At 36.5% G+C, this 19,626-nt stretch overlaps 2 protein-coding genes across 8 annotated transcripts in view; both read left to right on the plus strand.

The window, feature by feature from the left end:
* The first annotated feature begins 993 nt into the window (after positions 1-993).
* LOC134279693 (progranulin-like) overlaps positions 994-19,626 on the plus strand; it is a 34,174-nt gene continuing 15,541 nt past the window's right edge. For 3 of the 6 annotated variants that reach the window (XM_062762120.1, XM_062762117.1, XM_062762121.1), the window contains exons 1-4: positions 995-1,106; positions 2,280-2,465; positions 18,642-18,758; positions 19,058-19,288. In XM_062762120.1, coding sequence (XP_062618104.1) covers positions 2,280-2,465; positions 18,642-18,758; positions 19,058-19,288 — 534 coding nt within the window. In that variant the 5' untranslated portion in view covers positions 995-1,106. Of the gene's footprint in view, positions 1,107-2,279; positions 2,466-18,641; positions 18,759-19,057; positions 19,289-19,626 lie in introns of all 6 variants that reach the window. The other 3 variants (XM_062762116.1, XM_062762122.1, XM_062762119.1) reach the window with 2 other exon arrangements.
* On the plus strand, positions 2,507-9,776 carry LOC134279692 (uncharacterized). 2 transcript variants are annotated; one of them, XR_009994699.1, is made up of 3 exons: positions 2,507-2,633; positions 2,940-9,348; positions 9,655-9,776. XR_009994699.1 is itself a non-coding variant. In XM_062762115.1 (2 exons), the coding sequence occupies exon 2, from the start codon at positions 3,079-3,081 to the stop codon at positions 9,022-9,024; it is 5,946 nt and encodes a 1,981-aa protein (XP_062618099.1). In that variant the 5' UTR covers positions 2,507-2,633; positions 2,940-3,078; the 3' UTR covers positions 9,025-9,635. The 2 variants fall into 2 exon arrangements, 1 of the variants encoding a protein (XP_062618099.1); XM_062762115.1 differs by lacking the exon at positions 9,655-9,776 and having other exon boundaries at positions 2,940-9,635.

Genomic DNA, 19,626 nt, shown 5'->3' on the forward strand with positions numbered 1-19,626 from the left:
AAGATAATTGCCATAGGTAATGTAAATTTAAAGTATAAAAGATCTAGTATTTTCTCTCATTTAAAAGTAATTACCATTGTAAAATATAAAAATGAAAAAGACAAACTTAATGTCATTGTTGTTTAAATTTTAGATCAAACTTCAAGGTCATAGGGGTGAAATCGTTAGCATTTTCAGAAACGTCTTAATAGTCACAGATAATGCACAGCTTGAATATAACTGGTTTAAATTCATATCAATATAAATAAATAGGACTTTGCTAAAAAGAAGATCCACTTATAAAGATTTTTTTTCTATATATTCAGCTGATATTTCTATGTAGATTTTTTTTCTATATATTCAGCTGATATTCCTATGTATAAAACTTTGGTCCCCATCCTAGCCCGGGGGTTATGATTTAGAAAAAAAACTTGAATCTACACTATGTAAAGAAGGTTTCCTGTAATTGTGTCAAGTTTTTTTTTTGCCTTATGATTACTGAAAAGAAGATTTTCAAAACAAGCCACTAAAATTTCACTATTTTAGAACTAATTATCTCCCCTTGAATTAGGACATGGCCCTTAAACGTATAAACAGGCTTGACTAATTAAAGGACTTCTATAGTGGCAAGTTTAGTTGAAATTGGCCCAGAGGTTCTGGAGATGTCCAAAATGAGAAAAGTTTACAGCTAGACGGGCAGACAGCTAGACGGACAGGCGGACGGAATGTGATCAGAAAGAAACTCAAATGAACTTTAAATCAAGTCAGGTGAGCTAATAAATATGTAGTCACCGTACGCCCCCCCCCCTCCCTCTCTTTTCAGTTCCTACAGGCTGTACTATATATACCGGTGTTTTAATTCAGTACGTATAGTTTCATTCTATTTATACCGTACGATATAATTTTATTTTATTTCAGGGATAAAATAATCAAAAGGGATTAAGGGTTTAAATGATAGAGGAACGAAACATATCTCCACCGCTTTAGGTGTGATATCCAATGAAATGTCGTGTAAGTAAACACATTTGGTCGTTTTGCTTTGCCCACCTGACTGCATCTCATGTGACTTGTATTTGATTTTGAGGTTTATTTTTCATATGGTAGTTGACAAGAGCTAAGGACACAAGGTAACGGGTTTGTCATTATTTTTTTCCATGTTACAGGGCGAAAAAGACAATTATTTTTTTTATAGCATGTTATCTGTTTACTTTCCAAGAACAAAGCGCTGCATTTGTACTTTCATTTTACTTTTTCCGTAAAACCCTGATGTGGAATGTTATTTAAATGCTGCAACAACAGATAAAGACGTATGTATTTATAAAACAAGGAAGATTTAAGATTTATGCACAAATATTTTATATTTTTTATGTAGTCTTCTATATGTCTCCAGCTGGTCTCAGTGTCAGTTTGATTAAAACCCGGTATGGATGTCTGAAGCAATCCTGTCAGAGATGAGCTGCAAAGCTCTTTGGTCTTATTAGATAAGATGGACAAAAAGAAAGCTACAGCTTCAATATTAAGCATTTTTAGAAAAGTTTATATATGCAGGTGAACTTTGGTATCTTATATCTTCAACACTGCTACGGTTCTAGAAATAGCATGTTCAAAAAGTGCATGTAATTGAACTTTGGTACATTATATCTCCAACACCCTTACAGTTCCATATTTAGCAAGTATAGAAGTGTGCATGCATTTGAACTTTCATGTCTTCTAACTTGAGCACTGATACCTCTGATACACTGTACAGTGGATATGTCAAAGTAATTCGGAAAACTTCCTACTAATTATGTTTTTTAAAGTATTTTTTCTGCAATTTATCGAATCTTTAGATAACTTTTAGTTTTTTTCTTGGTCCCATCAAGTTAAAAGTTCCATCTGGAAATATTATTAACTGTGCCAAAAGCTGGGTGGGGGTGGGGTGGTGGTGTATGTTTGTAAAAAAATGAAGGGGGGACGTGGTAACTGGTTCATACATCAGTTTCTTAACTATCACAAAGCATTCAAGTATCTAGATATCATTTATAACTTTACTGTAATGTTATCTCAGGTGTTATATACATGATATGTAAAAGGTATGTATTTGATAACTTATATGACTTTACAAACATAACTAGGTCAAATCAAATTGATAATACCACGGGATTCTCATCTCATGACCGAATTATCTCTCAAGATATCCAGTAATTAGAATTGACACAAGTCAGGACAAGGTGATCTTTTAACGTTTAAAATTCACTCCTTCCTGAAAAACTATCACCTCTTACTATCTATACTTATCTATCATGTTTATATATTTTTAGATGCGCGGCTTTCTACTCCTACCATTGGTTGTGGCGGTCGTCCACTGTGATACACTTTATTTCCGTCCCAGGGAGAATCCCGCCGTTCCCGGGACTCCGTGTCAGGACGGGAAGTCCTTCTGTCCGGACGGGAGCACCTGTTGTGTCCAGGAGACAGGGGAATATGGATGCTGTCCTCTCACTAATGTAAGAATACTGTAAATTACTATATTTTTGCAACACCGGAATTTTACGGTTTACCTAGCTACGGTTTTTCTTTGTACATCTCGGAAGTCGAATCATGGAAGGCACGATTTTTTGTAGCCTATTGTTTGTTATTCTGTACGACTAGTATACCAGTGTCTAACAAATTTGGTATGTATTTATTTAATTTAAACAATGTCTTGAGTATATTTTGCATAAGTATTTTTACTTTATTTTGCATAACTTTGAATATTGAAGTGTAAACATACCCATGTGTTCACAATGTACAGTACGTAACGAAAGTAATACTCAATCTTGCTATTTTGTATATTTTTATCTTTCAAATCTTATTAGAACTTCAGAATTTATAATACAGGAATTATAGGAATTATAGTAAAGATATTTATGTATAATTCAGGAAAAATAACTCATGTATAGTACGCATGCATTATATTGTTATTTCATTGTTTTTTGTAGTCAAACTCATCGATATGACATGTTGGAATCTTCGGATTAAAATTTAGAATCGGTGTGAATATGACTTTTTTACTGGTATAAACTTGGAAGGCTACAATATTGACAAATTTGGACAAATTTGGACAGAATCATCAGAAGGATGGCTGATAAACAGGATCCAGAAACTAAAGAACAGCCAAAGGAAAAGCAGGAGATCAGTGAGCAGAACGAGGAACAGGAGAACATTGAGGAGACTCACAGTGAAAATGGAGCTCGAATTAGAAAACTCACTGAAAAAGGACGAATTTATAGTGAGCAACAAATTGAGAAATCCTTTAGTAGTCTTAAGTCACTATGTACAAGAATAACGGGAATGGTGAATAATCGGGAACCAGAAGAGATGATAAGACAGAAGTATAGAGATTGGATGGACTCCTACGATGATTTTCTCGATCGTCATTATGACCATTCAAGGAAGTTAAATCAAACCGACTTAGCTGAATATCTGAAAGGATACGACGAAAGAGAAACATTTTTACAGAACTTTAAGACTTCGCTTCAAGAATATTTTGCGTCGCAAGCAAAGATAAAAGACCAAGAAACTAAATTATTACATGAAGATGGTGAAGACAGATCTTTTGGTCGTGGACAATTTTCTTCTGTTAGTGTTGTATCTTCTCGTAAGTTGGCAGAAGAAGAAAAAAGGGCTGAGCTTGAAGCAAAGAAAGAATCCTTAAAGAAGAAGAAAGAGATAGAGTTAGCAAAAGTGGCACTCAAGATGGAAGAAGAAGAGCTCGAAATAGAAACAAACATTGCGATGGCTAAGGCAAAAACTAAAGTGTTTGATAAATTTGAACAAAGTGAATTTGAACAAGTACACACAGATACAAGAGCATATAGAGCACCAGAAACATTCAGATATCGAGAGACAGACAGACATAGAGGAGAAAAACCACCAGAACCATTCAGATACCGAGAGACAGACAGACATAGAGGAGAAAAACCACCAGAACCATTTAGATACCGCGATACAGACAGACCCACACTTGGACCATTAAGACTCAACCCAAATGCAGAAACATTTTATCCCATGAGTTATGAAAGGGGAGAATTTCCAAGTTCATCTGCATCAGTTCAAGCTGTGGTGAAACATTTGAGAAAACCAACACCAGAAATAAAGAAGTTTGGTGGCAATCCTCTGGATTACAGGAAATTCTTACGTCAGTTTAATGCTAAGGTTGTGATAAACTGTGATAACGATGACGAGAAAATGAACTATTTAGAGCAGCTAACTTTTGGTGAAGCTAATAAAGTGGTCTCTGGATACAGTCATCTATCTGGAGAAAGAGCATTTGAAGCAGCCATGAGACAGTTGGAAGAGCGTTATGGAGACACCGACGTCATAGCAACAGCCTTTATTAGGAAAGCTTTGGAATGGCCTTCTATTCGACCTGGAGACGTAAGATCCCTAGATGAATTCGCTCTCTTTCTTGTTGAATGCTTGAATGGTGCAGAGAGTATTGATGCAGGAAGAGTCTTGGAATATTCTGAAAACATTAAGAGACTTATGAGCAAATTACCAGTACATTTACATGACCGCTGGAGAAACGTAGTGTTACGAATAAAAGATGCTCATAGGACAGTTAAGTTTAAAGACTTTGTGGACTTTGTAAAGGCGGAAGCTAAGAAGGTGAATGATCCAACATATGGATTTCAGCAAGTAAGAGGCTCGAGCTCACAACAGAAAACAAAGGGAGTATCTTGTGAAGTAACCAAGTTATACTCTACGCAGAAATGTGTTTATTGCAATAGTGTTAATCACACAATAGACAGATGTAGGAAGATTTTGGAACTAAACAGGGATGATAGAATTGTGTACCTTAGAAGAAAAGGACTGTGTTTTGGATGCTTAAAGCAAGGACACCTTAGTAGTCAGTGTAGGAAAAGGCTTAAGTGTACAGAGTGTTCGCGACAACATCCAACTATCCTCCATAATGAGGATCAAAGAGTCAAGAACAATCAGTTAGCTGAAGAGGCGTCTGTGTGTGGGAAACAGCTTGAAAGCAGTGCATTTAGCAAAGATGATTCCAAGCCAAGTGTTAATGCAATTTCTTCTGGATGTCATGAAGAAACTGAGGATATATCATGTGCAATGGCCATCATACCTGTACGTGTAAAACTCAAGAACAAACCTTACACTGTGGAGACGTACGCATTTTTCGACTCTGGTAGTAGCGTATCATTTTGCACGGAGGATATCATGTACCAGCTTGGAGCACATGGTAAAAAGACACAGATTACTATCAATACTATGGGAGACACTCAGAAATTAAATACTTATGTGATGAATGGATTACAAGTATCAGGACTCACCGCAGAACACTTTATTGATCTCCCTAAGGTATACACAAAAAAACAGATGCCGGTTTCCAATCAAGAGATCCCAACAAAAGAAGAAATTAGAAAGTGGTCTCACTTGCAGTCAATTCCATTTCCAGAGGTCAATGCAAACATTGGGATTCTGATCGGCAACAACGTTCCAGATGCCTACACACCATTTGAGCTGGCAGTAGGACCAAGAGGTTCACCCCATGCAACTAGAACCAGACTAGGCTGGATTCCTTGGAATATAATAAGAAACAGAACAACCTTTGATGTGAATCATGTGTGTATTCAAAATGACGGAACACAGCTTGATCATATTTTCAAACAAATGATGAACTTTGACTTTCCAGAGGCTGAGCTAATGGTGGATGATAAGAAGGAATACTCACTGGAGGACAAAAACTTTTTACAGCAAGTAGAGAATTCAATTCAGTTTGAAAATGGCCACTATCATATTGGACTTCCATTCCGCAGAAAGGATGTTGTGTTACCAAACAATTCTGCACAGTGTTTGAAGAGGCTAGAAGGACTAAAATGTAAATTTATGAAGAATCCTCAATTTAAGGATCACTATGTAGAGTTCATGGACAAAATATTGCAAAGAGGCTACGCAGAACCGGTTCCAGAAGATGAACTAAATGAAGAAGATGGGAGAATTTGGTTCTTACCTCATCACGGAATTTATCATCCAAAAAAGCCAAATAAAATTAGAGTGGTATTTGACTGTTCCGCGAAATTCATGGGAGTGTCTTTGAACAATCAGTTACTACAAGGACCAAACTTGGCAAATAATCTCCTAGGCGTATTGATGCGATTCCGACAAGAAGAGATTGCAATATTGGGCGACATCGAATCTATGTTCTACCAAGTGAAAGTGCCAGAAAAGGACCGAAATTTCCTACGTTTTTACTGGTGGAAGGACGGAGTTATAGATCAAAAACCGTTACAGTATAGGATGACAGTTCATTTATTTGGAGCAACTTCATCACCGAGTTGTTGTAATTACGCCTTACAGATAACTGCAGAAAAGCACAAAGAACAGTTTGCCCCCATAGTAACAGATACTGTGAAAAGAAATATGTATGTGGATGATTGTTTGACTTCTGTTGCTGCAGAGGAAAATGCTGTATCTTTGATTAAGGATGTCTCAGCTTTGTGCAAGATGGGTGGATTTTATTTGACCAAATTCATCAGCAATAGTGAAAAAGTCCTAGAATCTGTGCCAGAAATAGACAGAGTTCAAGAAGTTGAAAAGTGGAACTTAAGTGATGAAAGTTTAGTCGAGCGTGCTTTAGGTGTATATTGGTTCATAAAAAATGACGTACTTGGATTTCAGTTGAACAATAACAACCAACCAGCAACTAGGCGTGGCATTTTAAGTATCGTTAGTTCCGTCTATGATCCCCTTGGGATTGTTTCTCCCTTTATTTTGACAGCCAAATCCATATTACAGAACTTGTGTAAAAGGGGGATAAGCTGGGATGAAGAAATTCCTGCTAAGGAGCTAGTGAAATGGAATAGTTGGCTACAGCAATTGCCAGATTTAGAGAAAATAAACGTCTCAAGATGCTATAAGTCAGTGAATTTTAAGAACATTGTCAACTGTCAACTTCATTGTTTTGCTGATGCAAGTGAGATTGGGTACGGAGCAGTGTTTTACCTCAGACTTTTGAATGAAGATGGACATGTTCACTGTGCATTTGTGTTAGGAAAATCAAGAGTTGCGCCCCTGAAATCTGTGAGTGTACCCAGATTAGAACTGACCGCAGCTACAAGTGCAGTGAAACTTTGTAGAATGATAATGAAAGAACTGGACTACCTTGTTCATCAAGTATTTTATTGGACGGATAGCATGACAGTTATTCGATACATATCCAACAAAACGACACGTTTCCACACCTTTATAGCAAACCGTCTAGCGATAATTCATGAAGCAACTGAAGTGGAACAGTGGCGTTATGTAGACACAAAACAAAATCCAGCTGATCTGGCATCAAGAGGAATGAACATGGAAAAGTTTCTGAAAACTCACCAATGGCTACAAGGACCAGACTTCTTATGGAATGATGAAGATGAGTGGCCAATGTGTTGTGAAAATTTGAACATTCCAAGTGATGACCCAGAAGTAAGAAGACCTGTGAATGTTTGTACAAATGAGACAACTCAACATGAAGGAGTTGAACGCTTAATTCACTATTGTTCAGACTGGTTCAAATTAATCAAGATGACTGCATGGCTGATCGTCGTGAAGGAATACTTAAAATCTGCAGTGAAAGCTGAACAAGAAGTGCCCAAAGAGGACAGGACAAAGGAACGCAAAAAAGAAGTCAAGAAAAAATTACAACTGACAATTTCAAAGAGGACTGAAGCAGAAAAAGCTCTAATGTATTATGTGCAGCAGAAACATTTTAGCGAGGAAATTGAAGCCTTGAAAAATATGACCGATTCTGGAAAACAGAAAAGCATAGGATCCAAATCTCCATTGCGAAAGTTGGACCCATTTTTGGATAATGATGGACTGTTGAGAGTCGGTGGAAGGTTGGAGCGAGCGGAAATGTCATTCGATGCTAAACACCCAATAATCCTGCCAAAAAATTCTCCAGTGTCTAGTCTCATCATTAAAGACGCTCATCAAACCATTGGACACTTGGGAAAAAACTCGATCTTAAGTGTTTTAAGACAGAAATATTGGATTATTGGTGCAAGTGTGATGATTAAAAGTTTGGTATCCAGATGTGTGATATGCAAGAAACACAGAGGTGTTTGTGAAAAACAAAAGATGGCAGATCTTCCAGAAGAAAGACTTAAGGCAGATGAACCCCCCTTTACCAGGCTTGGAATGGATTTCTTTGGACCCTTTGAAGTGAGGCAAGGGAGAAGTACACTGAAGCGTTACGGTGTGATTTTCACTTGTTTAATTACAAGAGCAATACATCTTGAATTGGCTTTTTCTCTGGACACAGATTCATGCATAAATGCCATTAGAAGATTTATAGCAAGGAGAGGAATACCAGCATTCATTCGTTCAGATAATGGCACAAATCTGGTTGGTGCTGCTAAGGAAATGTCAGAGGAAATACAGAGATGGAACTTGCATCAGATACATGAATTTATGCTTCAGAAGAAAATCCAATGGGAGTTCAATCCGCCAGCTGCTTCACATTTTGGAGGTGTATGGGAGAGACTCATAAGATCTGTTAGAAAAGTTTTGTATTCAGTGATGTGTGAACAAAATATTCGCATTAGTGATGAAGGACTTTCTACACTCTTTTGTGAAGTTGAAGCAATTCTAAATGGAAGGCCAATTACAGAAATGTCAGAGGATGTACGTGATGTGGATGCGCTAACACCAAATCATTTGCTACTTTTGCGACCTGGTGAGAGATTTCCCCCTGGACTTTTCGATAAAAAGGACAATTATGTGAGACGACGATGGCGTCAAATCCAGTACTTAGCTGACATATTTTGGGCAAGGTGGAAAAATGAATATTTGCAGCTTTTACAGAAAAGGCAGAAATGGACACAACCAACAAGAAATATGAAAGTAGGTGATATTGTTCTTGTGATGGACAACTCTCCAAGGAATTCATGGGTTATGGGACGAGTGATCGAGACGATGAAGGACAGAGATGACGTTGTGCGAGTTGTCAAAGTGAAGACTGGATCATCAACCCTGATGCGTCCGATTAGAAAACTCTGTCTGCTTGTTGAGTCCGAGTGATGATGACTGTGTAGCATGGACCTGACAGTGACGATAATTGGACCATAAATAACTTTCGTATGAAATAATTGAAATTATTTTATTTGGCATGCATTATTTGTGTGTAATTTTTTGATTGGCCTTATTTGTAATGAGTTGATAATTGTGTTTTTGTGGAAACCCAATTAAGGGGGCAGTATGTAACGGCCAATCCGGAATTTTACGGTTTACCTAGCTACGGTTTTTCTTTGTACATCTCGGAAGTCGAATCATGGAAGGCACGATTTTTTGTAGCCTATTGTTTGTTATTCTGTACGACTAGTATACCAGTGTCTAACAAATTTGGTATGTATTTATTTAATTTAAACAATGTCTTGAGTATATTTTGCATAAGTATTTTTACTTTATTTTGCATAACTTTGAATATTGAAGTGTAAACATACCCATGTGTTCACAATGTACAGTACGTAACGAAAGTAATACTCAATCTTGCTATTTTGTATATTTTTATCTTTCAAATCTTATTAGAACTTCAGAATTTATAATACAGGAATTATAGGAATTATAGTAAAGATATTTATGTATAATTCAGGAAAAATAACTCATGTATAGTACGCATGCATTATATTGTTATTTCATTGTTTTTTGTAGTCAAACTCATCGATATGACATGTTGGAATCTTCGGATTAAAATTTAGAATCGGTGTGAATATGACTTTTTTACTGGTATAAACTTGGAAGGCTACATTTCAATACAGAATCTGTAGCATTATGTAATGTTCAAAGACTTAAATATAAACCATTATGCTACAGTTCTGCAGGTAAGGTAATCATGGTAATATAAACAAACATTAATTGTTTGATAAATTGCAATATCCATGAATTTAAAATTGATTAATTAAAAGACATTCACATCTTACATATACACAAACATTACCATGTACCTTTCCCACTGATAATTTTTTTTTTTTTTTTTTTTTATAGATATTCTCAATTTTAAATTGCAGTAATATGAGATGTTCTTACACAAAAAAATCAGCATTCATTACCAGTAATTTATGCTCAAAACTGTGTTACGTATGCCCTTAACTTTTCTAAAAAAAAAATGTCACAAAAAGGGGGAAAGGTAGGTCCTTGGGCCCCTTCAGACTTTCTAGTGAGTACACCAACAGTAATGCTTAAGAAAATAAGGAAGTTGTAAAGGGTATAAAGAGTAAGAAATCTACTTGATATATACTATTTATTTAAATAAACAAGGTCCTATAAATTTATCTATTAAATATATTCTAGATAGCTATTTATTTTTCTTTGGAGGAGTCATCACATTGCTAAGTAGAGCTAATAAAAGTTGATAACAGGATCTTATTTTTTGAAAGTGAAATTGTTGAATTCATTGTTAATAGTTTCCTTTTTGAAATAAAGCTTGGGAATTCCTTTCAGTTCAGGAATTAATATACAAACAAAATAATGTGAATAGGTGAAGTTTTATAGCTTCCTGAACATGTTGAACAGGAAGTTTTTGAGAAATGACTTTTCGTGATGATGATCTGATGATGCATTGATAAAATTGCTAATTTACATGTCATGTACAAAAAGGTTGGGATAGTTACAGATGAATTCTCTTTCATGTGGTGTCAGCATTATCATTGAAAACAAAATGGAGGAAGGTTAATTTATGATATATACATTACCTTGAACATTTGAGAGGAATCATTCTAAAAATTTACATTGCCTAGAATGATGTTAGGTTCAGCATTTTTATTCGCCCTAGTTGAAGATTTGGGAGTAAGTCAGTAACTGTCTGTTTTTCCACAGAAACTGTAAGCTTGGTAGGAGCTAGGGTTTTTATTCATATTTCACCCTGTATATATAATTATTATACCCGCACTTTCTAAAGAAAGTTCGGGTATATTGTTGTTACTCATGTCCGTCCGTCCGTCCGCCCGTCCGTCTGTCACACTTTTCTTCCCTGAACTCCTCCTACATTTTACACAGTAGCTTAATCATCTTTTAAGAGATGGTTGGTGGTGTCATGTAGATGTGCAGTAAGGTTTCGGAATTTTGATTTTGCCCCGGGGGGTCAAATGGGGGTCGAAAAATGACGTTTTTTGTGCAAAAAGTCCCGTCTTCCCTGAACTCCTTCTACATTTTACTCAGCAGCCTAATCACCTTTTGGGGGATGATTGGTGGTGTCATGTAGATGTGCAGTAAGGTTTCGGAATTTTGATTTTGCCCCAGGGGGTCAAATGGGGGTCGAAAAATGACGTTTTTTTACTTAGCAGCCTAATCATCTTTTGTTGGATGATTAGTGGTGTCATGTAGATGTGCAGTAAGGTTTCAGAATTTTGATTTTGCCCCGGGGGGTCAAATGGGGGTCGAAAAATGACGTTTTTTGTGCAAAAAGTCCCATCTTCCCTGAACTCCTTCTACATTTTACTCAGCAGCCAAATCACCTTTTGGGGGATGGTTGGTGGTGTCATGTAGATGTGCAGTAAGGTTTCGGAATTTTAATTTTGCCCCGGGGGGTCAAATGGGGGTCGAAAAATGATGTTTTTTATGTAAAAAGCCCCATATACCCTGAACTCCTCTTACATTTTACTTAGCAGCCTAATCATCTTTTGTGGGATGATTAGTGGTGACATGTAGATGTGCAGTAGGGTTTTGGAATTTAGATTTTGCCCCGAGGGGTCAAATGGGGGTCGAAAAATGACGTTTTTTGTGCAAAAAGTCCCATCTTCCCTGAACTCCTTCTACATTTTACTCAGCAGCCAAATCACCTTTTGGGGGATGGTTGGTGGTGTCATGTAGATGTGCAGTAAGGTTTCGTAATTTTAATTTTGCCCCGGGGGGTCAAATGGGGGTCGAAAAATGACGTTTTTTATGCAAAAAGCCCTATCTTCCCTGAACTCCTCTTACATTTTACTTAGCAGCCTAATCATCTTTTGTTGGATGATTAGTGGTGTCATGTAGATGTGCAGTAAGGTTTCAGAATTTTGATTTTGCCCCGGGGGGTCAAATGGGGGTCGAAAAATGACGTTTTTTGTGCAAAAAGTCCCGTCTTCCCTGAACTCCTTCTACATTTTACTCAGCAGCCAAATCACCTTTTGGGGGATGGTTGGTGGTGTCATGTAGATGTGCAGTAAGGTTTCGGAATTTTAATTTTGCCCCGGGGGGTCAAATGGGGGTCGAAAAATGAGGTTTTTTATGTAAAAAGCCCCATATACCCTGAACTCCTCTTATATTTTACTTAGCAGCCTAATCATCTTTTGTGGGATGATTAGTGGTGACATGTAGATGTGCAGTAAGGTTTTGGAATTTAGATTTTGCCCCGGGGGGTCAAATGGGGGTCGAAAAATGACGTTTTTTGTGCAAAAAGTCCCGTCTTCTCTGAACTCCTTCTACATTTTACTCAGCAGCCTAATCACCTTTTGGGAGATGGTTGGTGGTGTCATGTACATGTGCAGTAAGGTTTCGGAATTAAGATTTTGCCCCAGGGGATCAAATGGGGGTCGAAAAATAACGTTTTTCATACAAAGAGCCCTGTTTTCCCTGAACTCCTCTTACATTTTACTCAGCAGCCTAATCATCTTTTGGGAGATGGTTGGTGGGGTCATGTAGATGTGCAGTAAGGTTTTGGAATTTAGATTTTGCCCCGGGGGGTCAAATGTGGGTTGAAAAATGACGTTTTTTGTGCAAAAAGCCCTGTCTTCCTTGAAGTCTTCCTTAATGTTACTCAGAAGCCTAATCATCTTTTAGGAGAGTTAAATATTTTGAAAATTATGTAAAACATCAACGTCAAGGGGTAACAAGATGTGTTTGTGAAACACTATGCGCCCGGCGTCAACAGAGTTCGAAAAAGCTATTTTTAGCATATAGTTCACAGTCAAGGTCACAAGGTCATTGACCTTGATGTCATTTGAAGGAACTTAATTAGTGGGGTATGCATACTAAATATGAAGTCCCTATCTTCTATGGTTCAAAGGTTATGGCAAAAAGTGGAAAAAGCTATTTTAAGTATAAAGGTCACAGTCAAGGTCACATGGTCATTGACCTTGGTGTTGTTTGAAAGAACTTTATTAGTGGAGTATGCATACTAAATATGAAGTCCTTATCTCTTATGGTTCAAAAGTTATGGCAAAAAGTGGAAAAAGCTATTTTTAGCATATAGGTCACAGTCAAGGTCACAAGGTCATTGACCTTGATGTCATTTGAAGGAACTTAATTAGTGCAGTATGCATACCAAATATGAAGTCCCTATCTTCTATGGTTCAAAGGTTATGGCAAAAAGTGGAAAAAGCTATTTTAAGTATAAAGGTCACAGTCAAGGTCACATGGTCATTGACCTTGGTGTTGTTTGAAAGAACCTTTTTAGTGGAGTATGCATACCAAATATGAAGTCCCTATCTCCTATGGTTCAAAAGTTATAACAAACAGTTGAAAAACCTATTTTTAGCATATAGGTCACAGTCAAGGTCACAAGGTCATTGACCCTGATGTCATTTGAAAGAACTTTATTAGAGGAGTATGCATACTAATTATGAAGTCTCTATTTCTTATGGTTCAAAAGTTATGACAAACAGTTGAAAAACCTATCTTTAGCATATAGGTCACAGTCAACGTCACAAGGTCATTGACCTTGATGTCATTTGAAAGAACTTTATTAGAGGAGTATGCATACCAAATATGAAGTCTCTATCTCTTACGGTTCAAAAGTTTTGGCCAAGGTTAAAGTTGACAACAGACAAACAGATAAACAGACAAACAGACAAACAGACAGGACAAAAACAATAAGGGCCCCGAAAAAATTCGGGCGCATAAAAAAACATCGCATGCTGGGAAACACCTTGAATTCTTATGAGTAATTTATGTACATGTCAAATGTGAGAGTCATATCTCATCTCAATCAAAAGTTATAAGCAAATGCAACATTTTTGAAAAGTAGGTTAGGCTTGATCGCTTCAAGGTCAAGGTCACAGTGTAAAAGTCATGATTTATTTGGAAAGGTCTTATCACAGGTAATAATATACATGCATTATGATATGAATGCCCTAACTTTTCTCTTTCAAAATGATGAATTTATAACAATTTAATTTTTATTGCAAGTTGGTCAAACTTCAAGGTCACATGTAAAAAAAAAAAACCATGCCATTCTCACAGGTAAATATACTAATACATAAGTTTAATATGAATGTCTCTTCTCATTCAGTAGATATGACCATGATAACCAAGGTTAAATTTATTGAGACAGATGGACTGAGTCTGACATACAAATGTACATATTTCTATATGAATTGGGTAAAATTGGCCCAGTGGTTCTAGAGAAGTTAAAAATGTAAAAAGTTTTCAGACAAACAGATGGACAACACGTCACGACAGACATTATATGCTAAGGAAACCAAAAAAGCTCAAATGAGTGTTTTGAAAGGGTTACAATATGGTTGGAGTATTTGAAAAGCTGTTTTTTTTTCCTGCAGAGATATGCATGACCAACATATTCATGTTTTATATTTTCTTTAGTGATTTGTTTGTTTGTTGTGAATACATCTTCCCTCATATGGAGACACCACCAAATAATAATGAAGATAAGATGTGTTTGTGAAACACTGATGTCCCAGTATGGAAGCCTATGGCGAAGGTTGATTAGTTTCTCAAATATATGTCAAAATCAAAGGTCAAGGTCAAAGGGTTCAAATTGTTAGTATCAGAAGAAAGTCTTGTCACAAGGAATGCACATGTGAAATAAAGAAATCCCTAGTAATTCCTGTTCAAAAGTTAATTGCCAAGGTTAATTTTTTTGTTTAAGTGGTTCAAACTCTAGGGTCAAGGTCAAACATATTTATACCTGTTGACAGTTCACAATGAATACAATATGTCATAAGTATGAAAGCCCTAGCACCTACTGATCAAAATTTAGGCAGAGTTTAAAGTTTGGTATTTTTCTTGTAAAAATGTGTATCCCATGTCAATCGATCAGAGGTAAAAATTAATGGTACCCAAATAAAAGGTCTTATTAAATTGTCACAAGAAATAAACCTATAAAATGTGGAAGCTATTTGTATAGCCCATCCAACTTAAAACTTATGGGCAAGCTAGCTAGGATTTAATTTCTGCAGACTTATAGACAGACATGCTATAAACACAAGAAACAAAATATGTATAATAATTAGTCAAATGGAAAAAAATATACTATTTAACTGGAATAACAAAATACATTGTTATTTCAGGGACAGGAAGTGGGTAGGAAGATTGGAGTCCCCCCCCATCCCCCCCCCCCCCCCCCATCTGGCATTTGCTTTGTTATTTAAACAAGACTATATACTGTAGCAAGTAAAAAATGACTCTTGACATCCTCTCCCTATAAACTTAGAAAACATGGACCTCACTATCATTGTTTTTTTATTTGTTTATTTGTTTTCATTTTTTTTCTCCTGCTTGTCACGAAATTCTGGGCTGGAATTTTTTGACTGAGATGTGAACCCCCCTCCCTACTCCCGAAAAAAATTCTGGATCCGCACCAGTATTGGCAGTAACTGAATGTCACATCGACAACGGGAGATAACTTCACAATATGAAATTCGTCTAGTGTGGCATGCGATGATCTTTCACCCTTTTTAAACTTTAACCTAATAGTTTGGGTGTATTTTACCCCCCACTATACTAAAACTTCTACTTACCGACTCCCTGTGTCTCAACTTCATGAAATATAAATCCAATTATAACTCAAAATGAATTAATCCAATGCACACCAGACTGCAGCCATGTGCCATTTTGGCGAACCTTCGTCGATTCCATCACCTTATCAGATGAAGTGGGAATCGGCCGAGGTGTGCCAAATGGTGTTTAATCTATAAATATGATAATGGGTGACGCAACGTGATGTGAGGTAGAAATTTACATGTTCACATGTATAGTACAAGAACAAATTTTAAATTAATTCATAACAAACGATATTAAATTTTAACAAACCTTTTCCATCTAGCCTATTCCAAAAAGTATGTGCCGTGTGATTGTGGTGTCGAGGGGGGGGGGGGGTTAGTAAATCTAAAAAGGTCCTATTATGAGCAAAACATATATCAAAATCTAATTTCAGACGCGGATCCAGAAATTTTTTTCCGGGGGGGGGGGGGGGGGGGGGGGGGGGTCCTGACCTCAGTCAAAAAAAAATCCTATCCCAGAAATTGACAATCAAAAAAAAACCCTAAAGTAAATCTCACCCAAACGTCAAAAACCTATATCGTGGGGGGTAGGGTGGGAGTAGTGGTGACTTCTATTGCCGCAAATGTTTAACTTTTCATACTTATTTTACACATATTCGTGTTTACCAGGGGGGATCTGCATTTTCCAAGGGGGGTCCATTGTAACTTTTTCCTTGTTTTAGTATATACATTTTTTAACCTTGTAAATTCCATGGGGGGGGTCCTGACCCCCCCCCCCCCACACACAGATCCGTGCATGAATTTACATCATTAATCACAGATCCGTGCATGAATTTACATCATTAATAAAATTCAGACTGGTATATAATGAATTAAACATGTATAAAAATAAATATAAGAGGTTCTGAGTTATAGGTCACATGGTCTGAGAATTTCATACTCAATTTTGATGAATACATGTAAATTATAGAATTATTTTGACTATTTCTTTGGAAAGCCGCCCAATATGTAGGAGCGTGTATTTAGAGGCAAACACCTTAGTGCGGGTATTACTGTCTCATGACAGCATCTAGTTAATTCTTTGTGATTAGATATTTCTTTGGTTACTGTAGATCACTAAATTTTTGTGAGACCCAATTTTCATGAGATAGCCATTCTTTCTTTATTGGAGAGACAAAATTTATCACGAATTGTGGTTATTGCTCTATATTATCTTTAGAAATATTGATACTGGTATATGCTAGTTTTTCAAGATCATTAATTTAAAAATTCTCTATCAACACTTTCATTTCCGTGCAATATCTTGAGAAGCTTTTGAGCTTTTGCAAGGACATTTTATACCACCACTCCCATGGCCTAAGGAAAAGCCTTGTTTATTTTGAGGTCAATAGGTCTAAGGTCAAGGTCATAAATTCATACATTCTTTGAGTGCATATGTAAAACTTTCATTCTAAGGCGATATCTCAAGAAGCTTTTGAGAATTTGCAAATGAATTTTATACCATAACTCCCTATGGCCCCTCCCGCCCTTCTTAAAATGCCCCACCCACCTCGACTCTGACAGCACCCCCCCCCCCTTCAGGACATTCTCTTCTTTTAATTTCCTTAAAGGGGATACAGGTTCTCTGAATTAGCTTGTTGATTTAAGCTATTCACCTTGCTTTAATTATAATTGACACTTGATCTAACATATACTTTTCAGCATCAATTGATTGAACCAGGTCTATTACCATGAACATGATATGATGAAACAGTAACTAATTAAAAGCAAACTTGCATGATGATGCATCAAGGGATGCATATTACAAGACTTTTTGAATGCTGGATTTGATCTAAATTTTCCAGATGCTTAACCCAGGTTAAAGTATTTTTAGCTTACTCATACCAATATAACCTCAGTATCTTTTTGTACCATACTTACAAGAATGAAAATTCATAGAATGAACACTCTCTGCAGTCTTGTTCAGATGCTGATTTGACTCCCATTTTCCGTATGAGCATGATGAGTGAGCAGGTTAAAGTTTATGATGTTTGTAATGCAGGTTAATTCTGGCCAATGTTACTTCAATTTAAGCCCTATGTAGACCAAACTGGGGTGGATGATGCATCAAATGATGAACATTATATGAGGCTTGCTTGGATTTGACATACATTTTCTGGATGATTGAACAGTTTTCAGTTTTCAGACAAAGTTAATTTCCAATTTGGGACCAAATTGCTTAAAGGCTTCAACTGGAGATGCACTCTTCTAGTTAGTTAGTTTTGTGTGGAATTATGCTTTACTTAGAGATGAAATTTATTGACTGAGTTCATCTGTGTTTTTTCTTCTTTTTTTTTTAGTCAAATTTGCATCAATATTGCGATTTTTCATTTTGTTAGGCTGTATGCTGTAGCGATAAAATCCACTGTTGCCCGATGGGATACATCTGTAATATAACCACGTCCCAGTGTCATAAAGGGGGTCTCATCCAATCCTTAACCTACGTGTACAACCAGGTCAGAGAAAAGGTGGTGGGCATCAGATTTTGTTCTTCATGTTCATTTCAGTGTAGTGTCGCTTCGGAAACAATTTTATGTCACTTGCAGTAACAATATAAAATTGATTAGAAAGAGGTACCGTAAAATGTTTCGTTGTCAAATCAGAATGAAATGTAATTTTTTAAAAAAATTACCGGTAATCAAGGCAATTTTTTTATTTGGAGTGTTTATTTATAACTAGCATAATGTTTTACCTCCACACCACACCATCCCAACACGACCCAAATTTTGTATACTAATAGAGAAATCATTTTGACTCAAATGTGACCTGGAAATGATTGTATTTGTATGCGTTAAGACAGTGATTTGGTAAGTCATCAAGTTTATTGTTGCACAAGTGTACACTGGTCATGTTCACAGGTAATCATATGGTATTTTAATTGGCATGGTACCTACTGAAAAAATGAAACTCTTCATAAGAAAATGTAATTTTTTTTTTGCATAGAAAGTTTCACTGAAGTTAGAGAACGTAGTTTGTCCTGATGGTCAGCATGAATGTAAAACTGGACAGACTTGTTGTAAACTGTCCAGTGGAGGATATGGGTGTTGTCCATTACCAAAGGTAAATCAAAATTTATGAATAAAAAAAATTAATAATGTGAACCTGAATTGATTAAATCTCTCTTTTAGATTCTATTTCAATTGAATAAATCATTGTGTGTAAAAGAACACGGTGAAAATTTAAAAAATAATTTCAAACAAAATTTATACATGATGCAAGAGTGTACAATTTACATAGCACTTAAATTCTTATCAATGCAGCAACAATACTTATTATGAAGTTTAAAATTTATTATGAATGGGATATGAATGTTTGCATTTTATTAGAAATGATTTTTGTATTCTATTTGATATAATCAGGCCGTCTGCTGTAGCGATGGTAAACACTGTTGTCCAGAAAGCACGACCTGTGATACTGGTACCGGAAAGTGTAAGAGAGGGAACCAGTTGACAATGGACTGGTTTGAGAAAGAACCTGCTCTGTTAAGATCAGAGAATGTGGTTTGTCCTGATGGTCAACATGAATGTAAGACTGGACAGACTTGCTGTAAACTTGCCAGTGGAGGATATGGGTGTTGTCCTGTTCCAAATGTAAGTTTAAATTTTCTAACTTCTAAACTTTTTTTTTTAAATTGTTTAACATCCCTCTGGAGATTTTTTCACTCATATGGAGACACCACCACTTGCCAGCTGTATATTTTGTCAGCATTCATGGGCATTGAGCAGTGAGGGATCTTTTTCATGCCAGCACCTACTGGGACATGGGACCTCGGTTTACATGGTCTCATCTAAAGGACCACTGTCCATGTCCCACAGTGGGACTCAAACCTGTGACTTAAGGATTGACTCCTTACTTGGTGACTCTAGAGCAGACACTCAAAATACTGTGCCATGTGGGTGACTTTCTAACCTTAATTAACGTAGTAAAA

This window comes from Saccostrea cucullata, unplaced genomic scaffold (genome assembly GCF_032062105.1).
Source record: "Saccostrea cucullata isolate Sc308-1 unplaced genomic scaffold, CSIRO_AGI_Scuc_v1 ctg6101, whole genome shotgun sequence".
Lineage (NCBI taxonomy): Eukaryota > Metazoa > Mollusca > Bivalvia > Ostreida > Ostreidae > Saccostrea > Saccostrea cuccullata.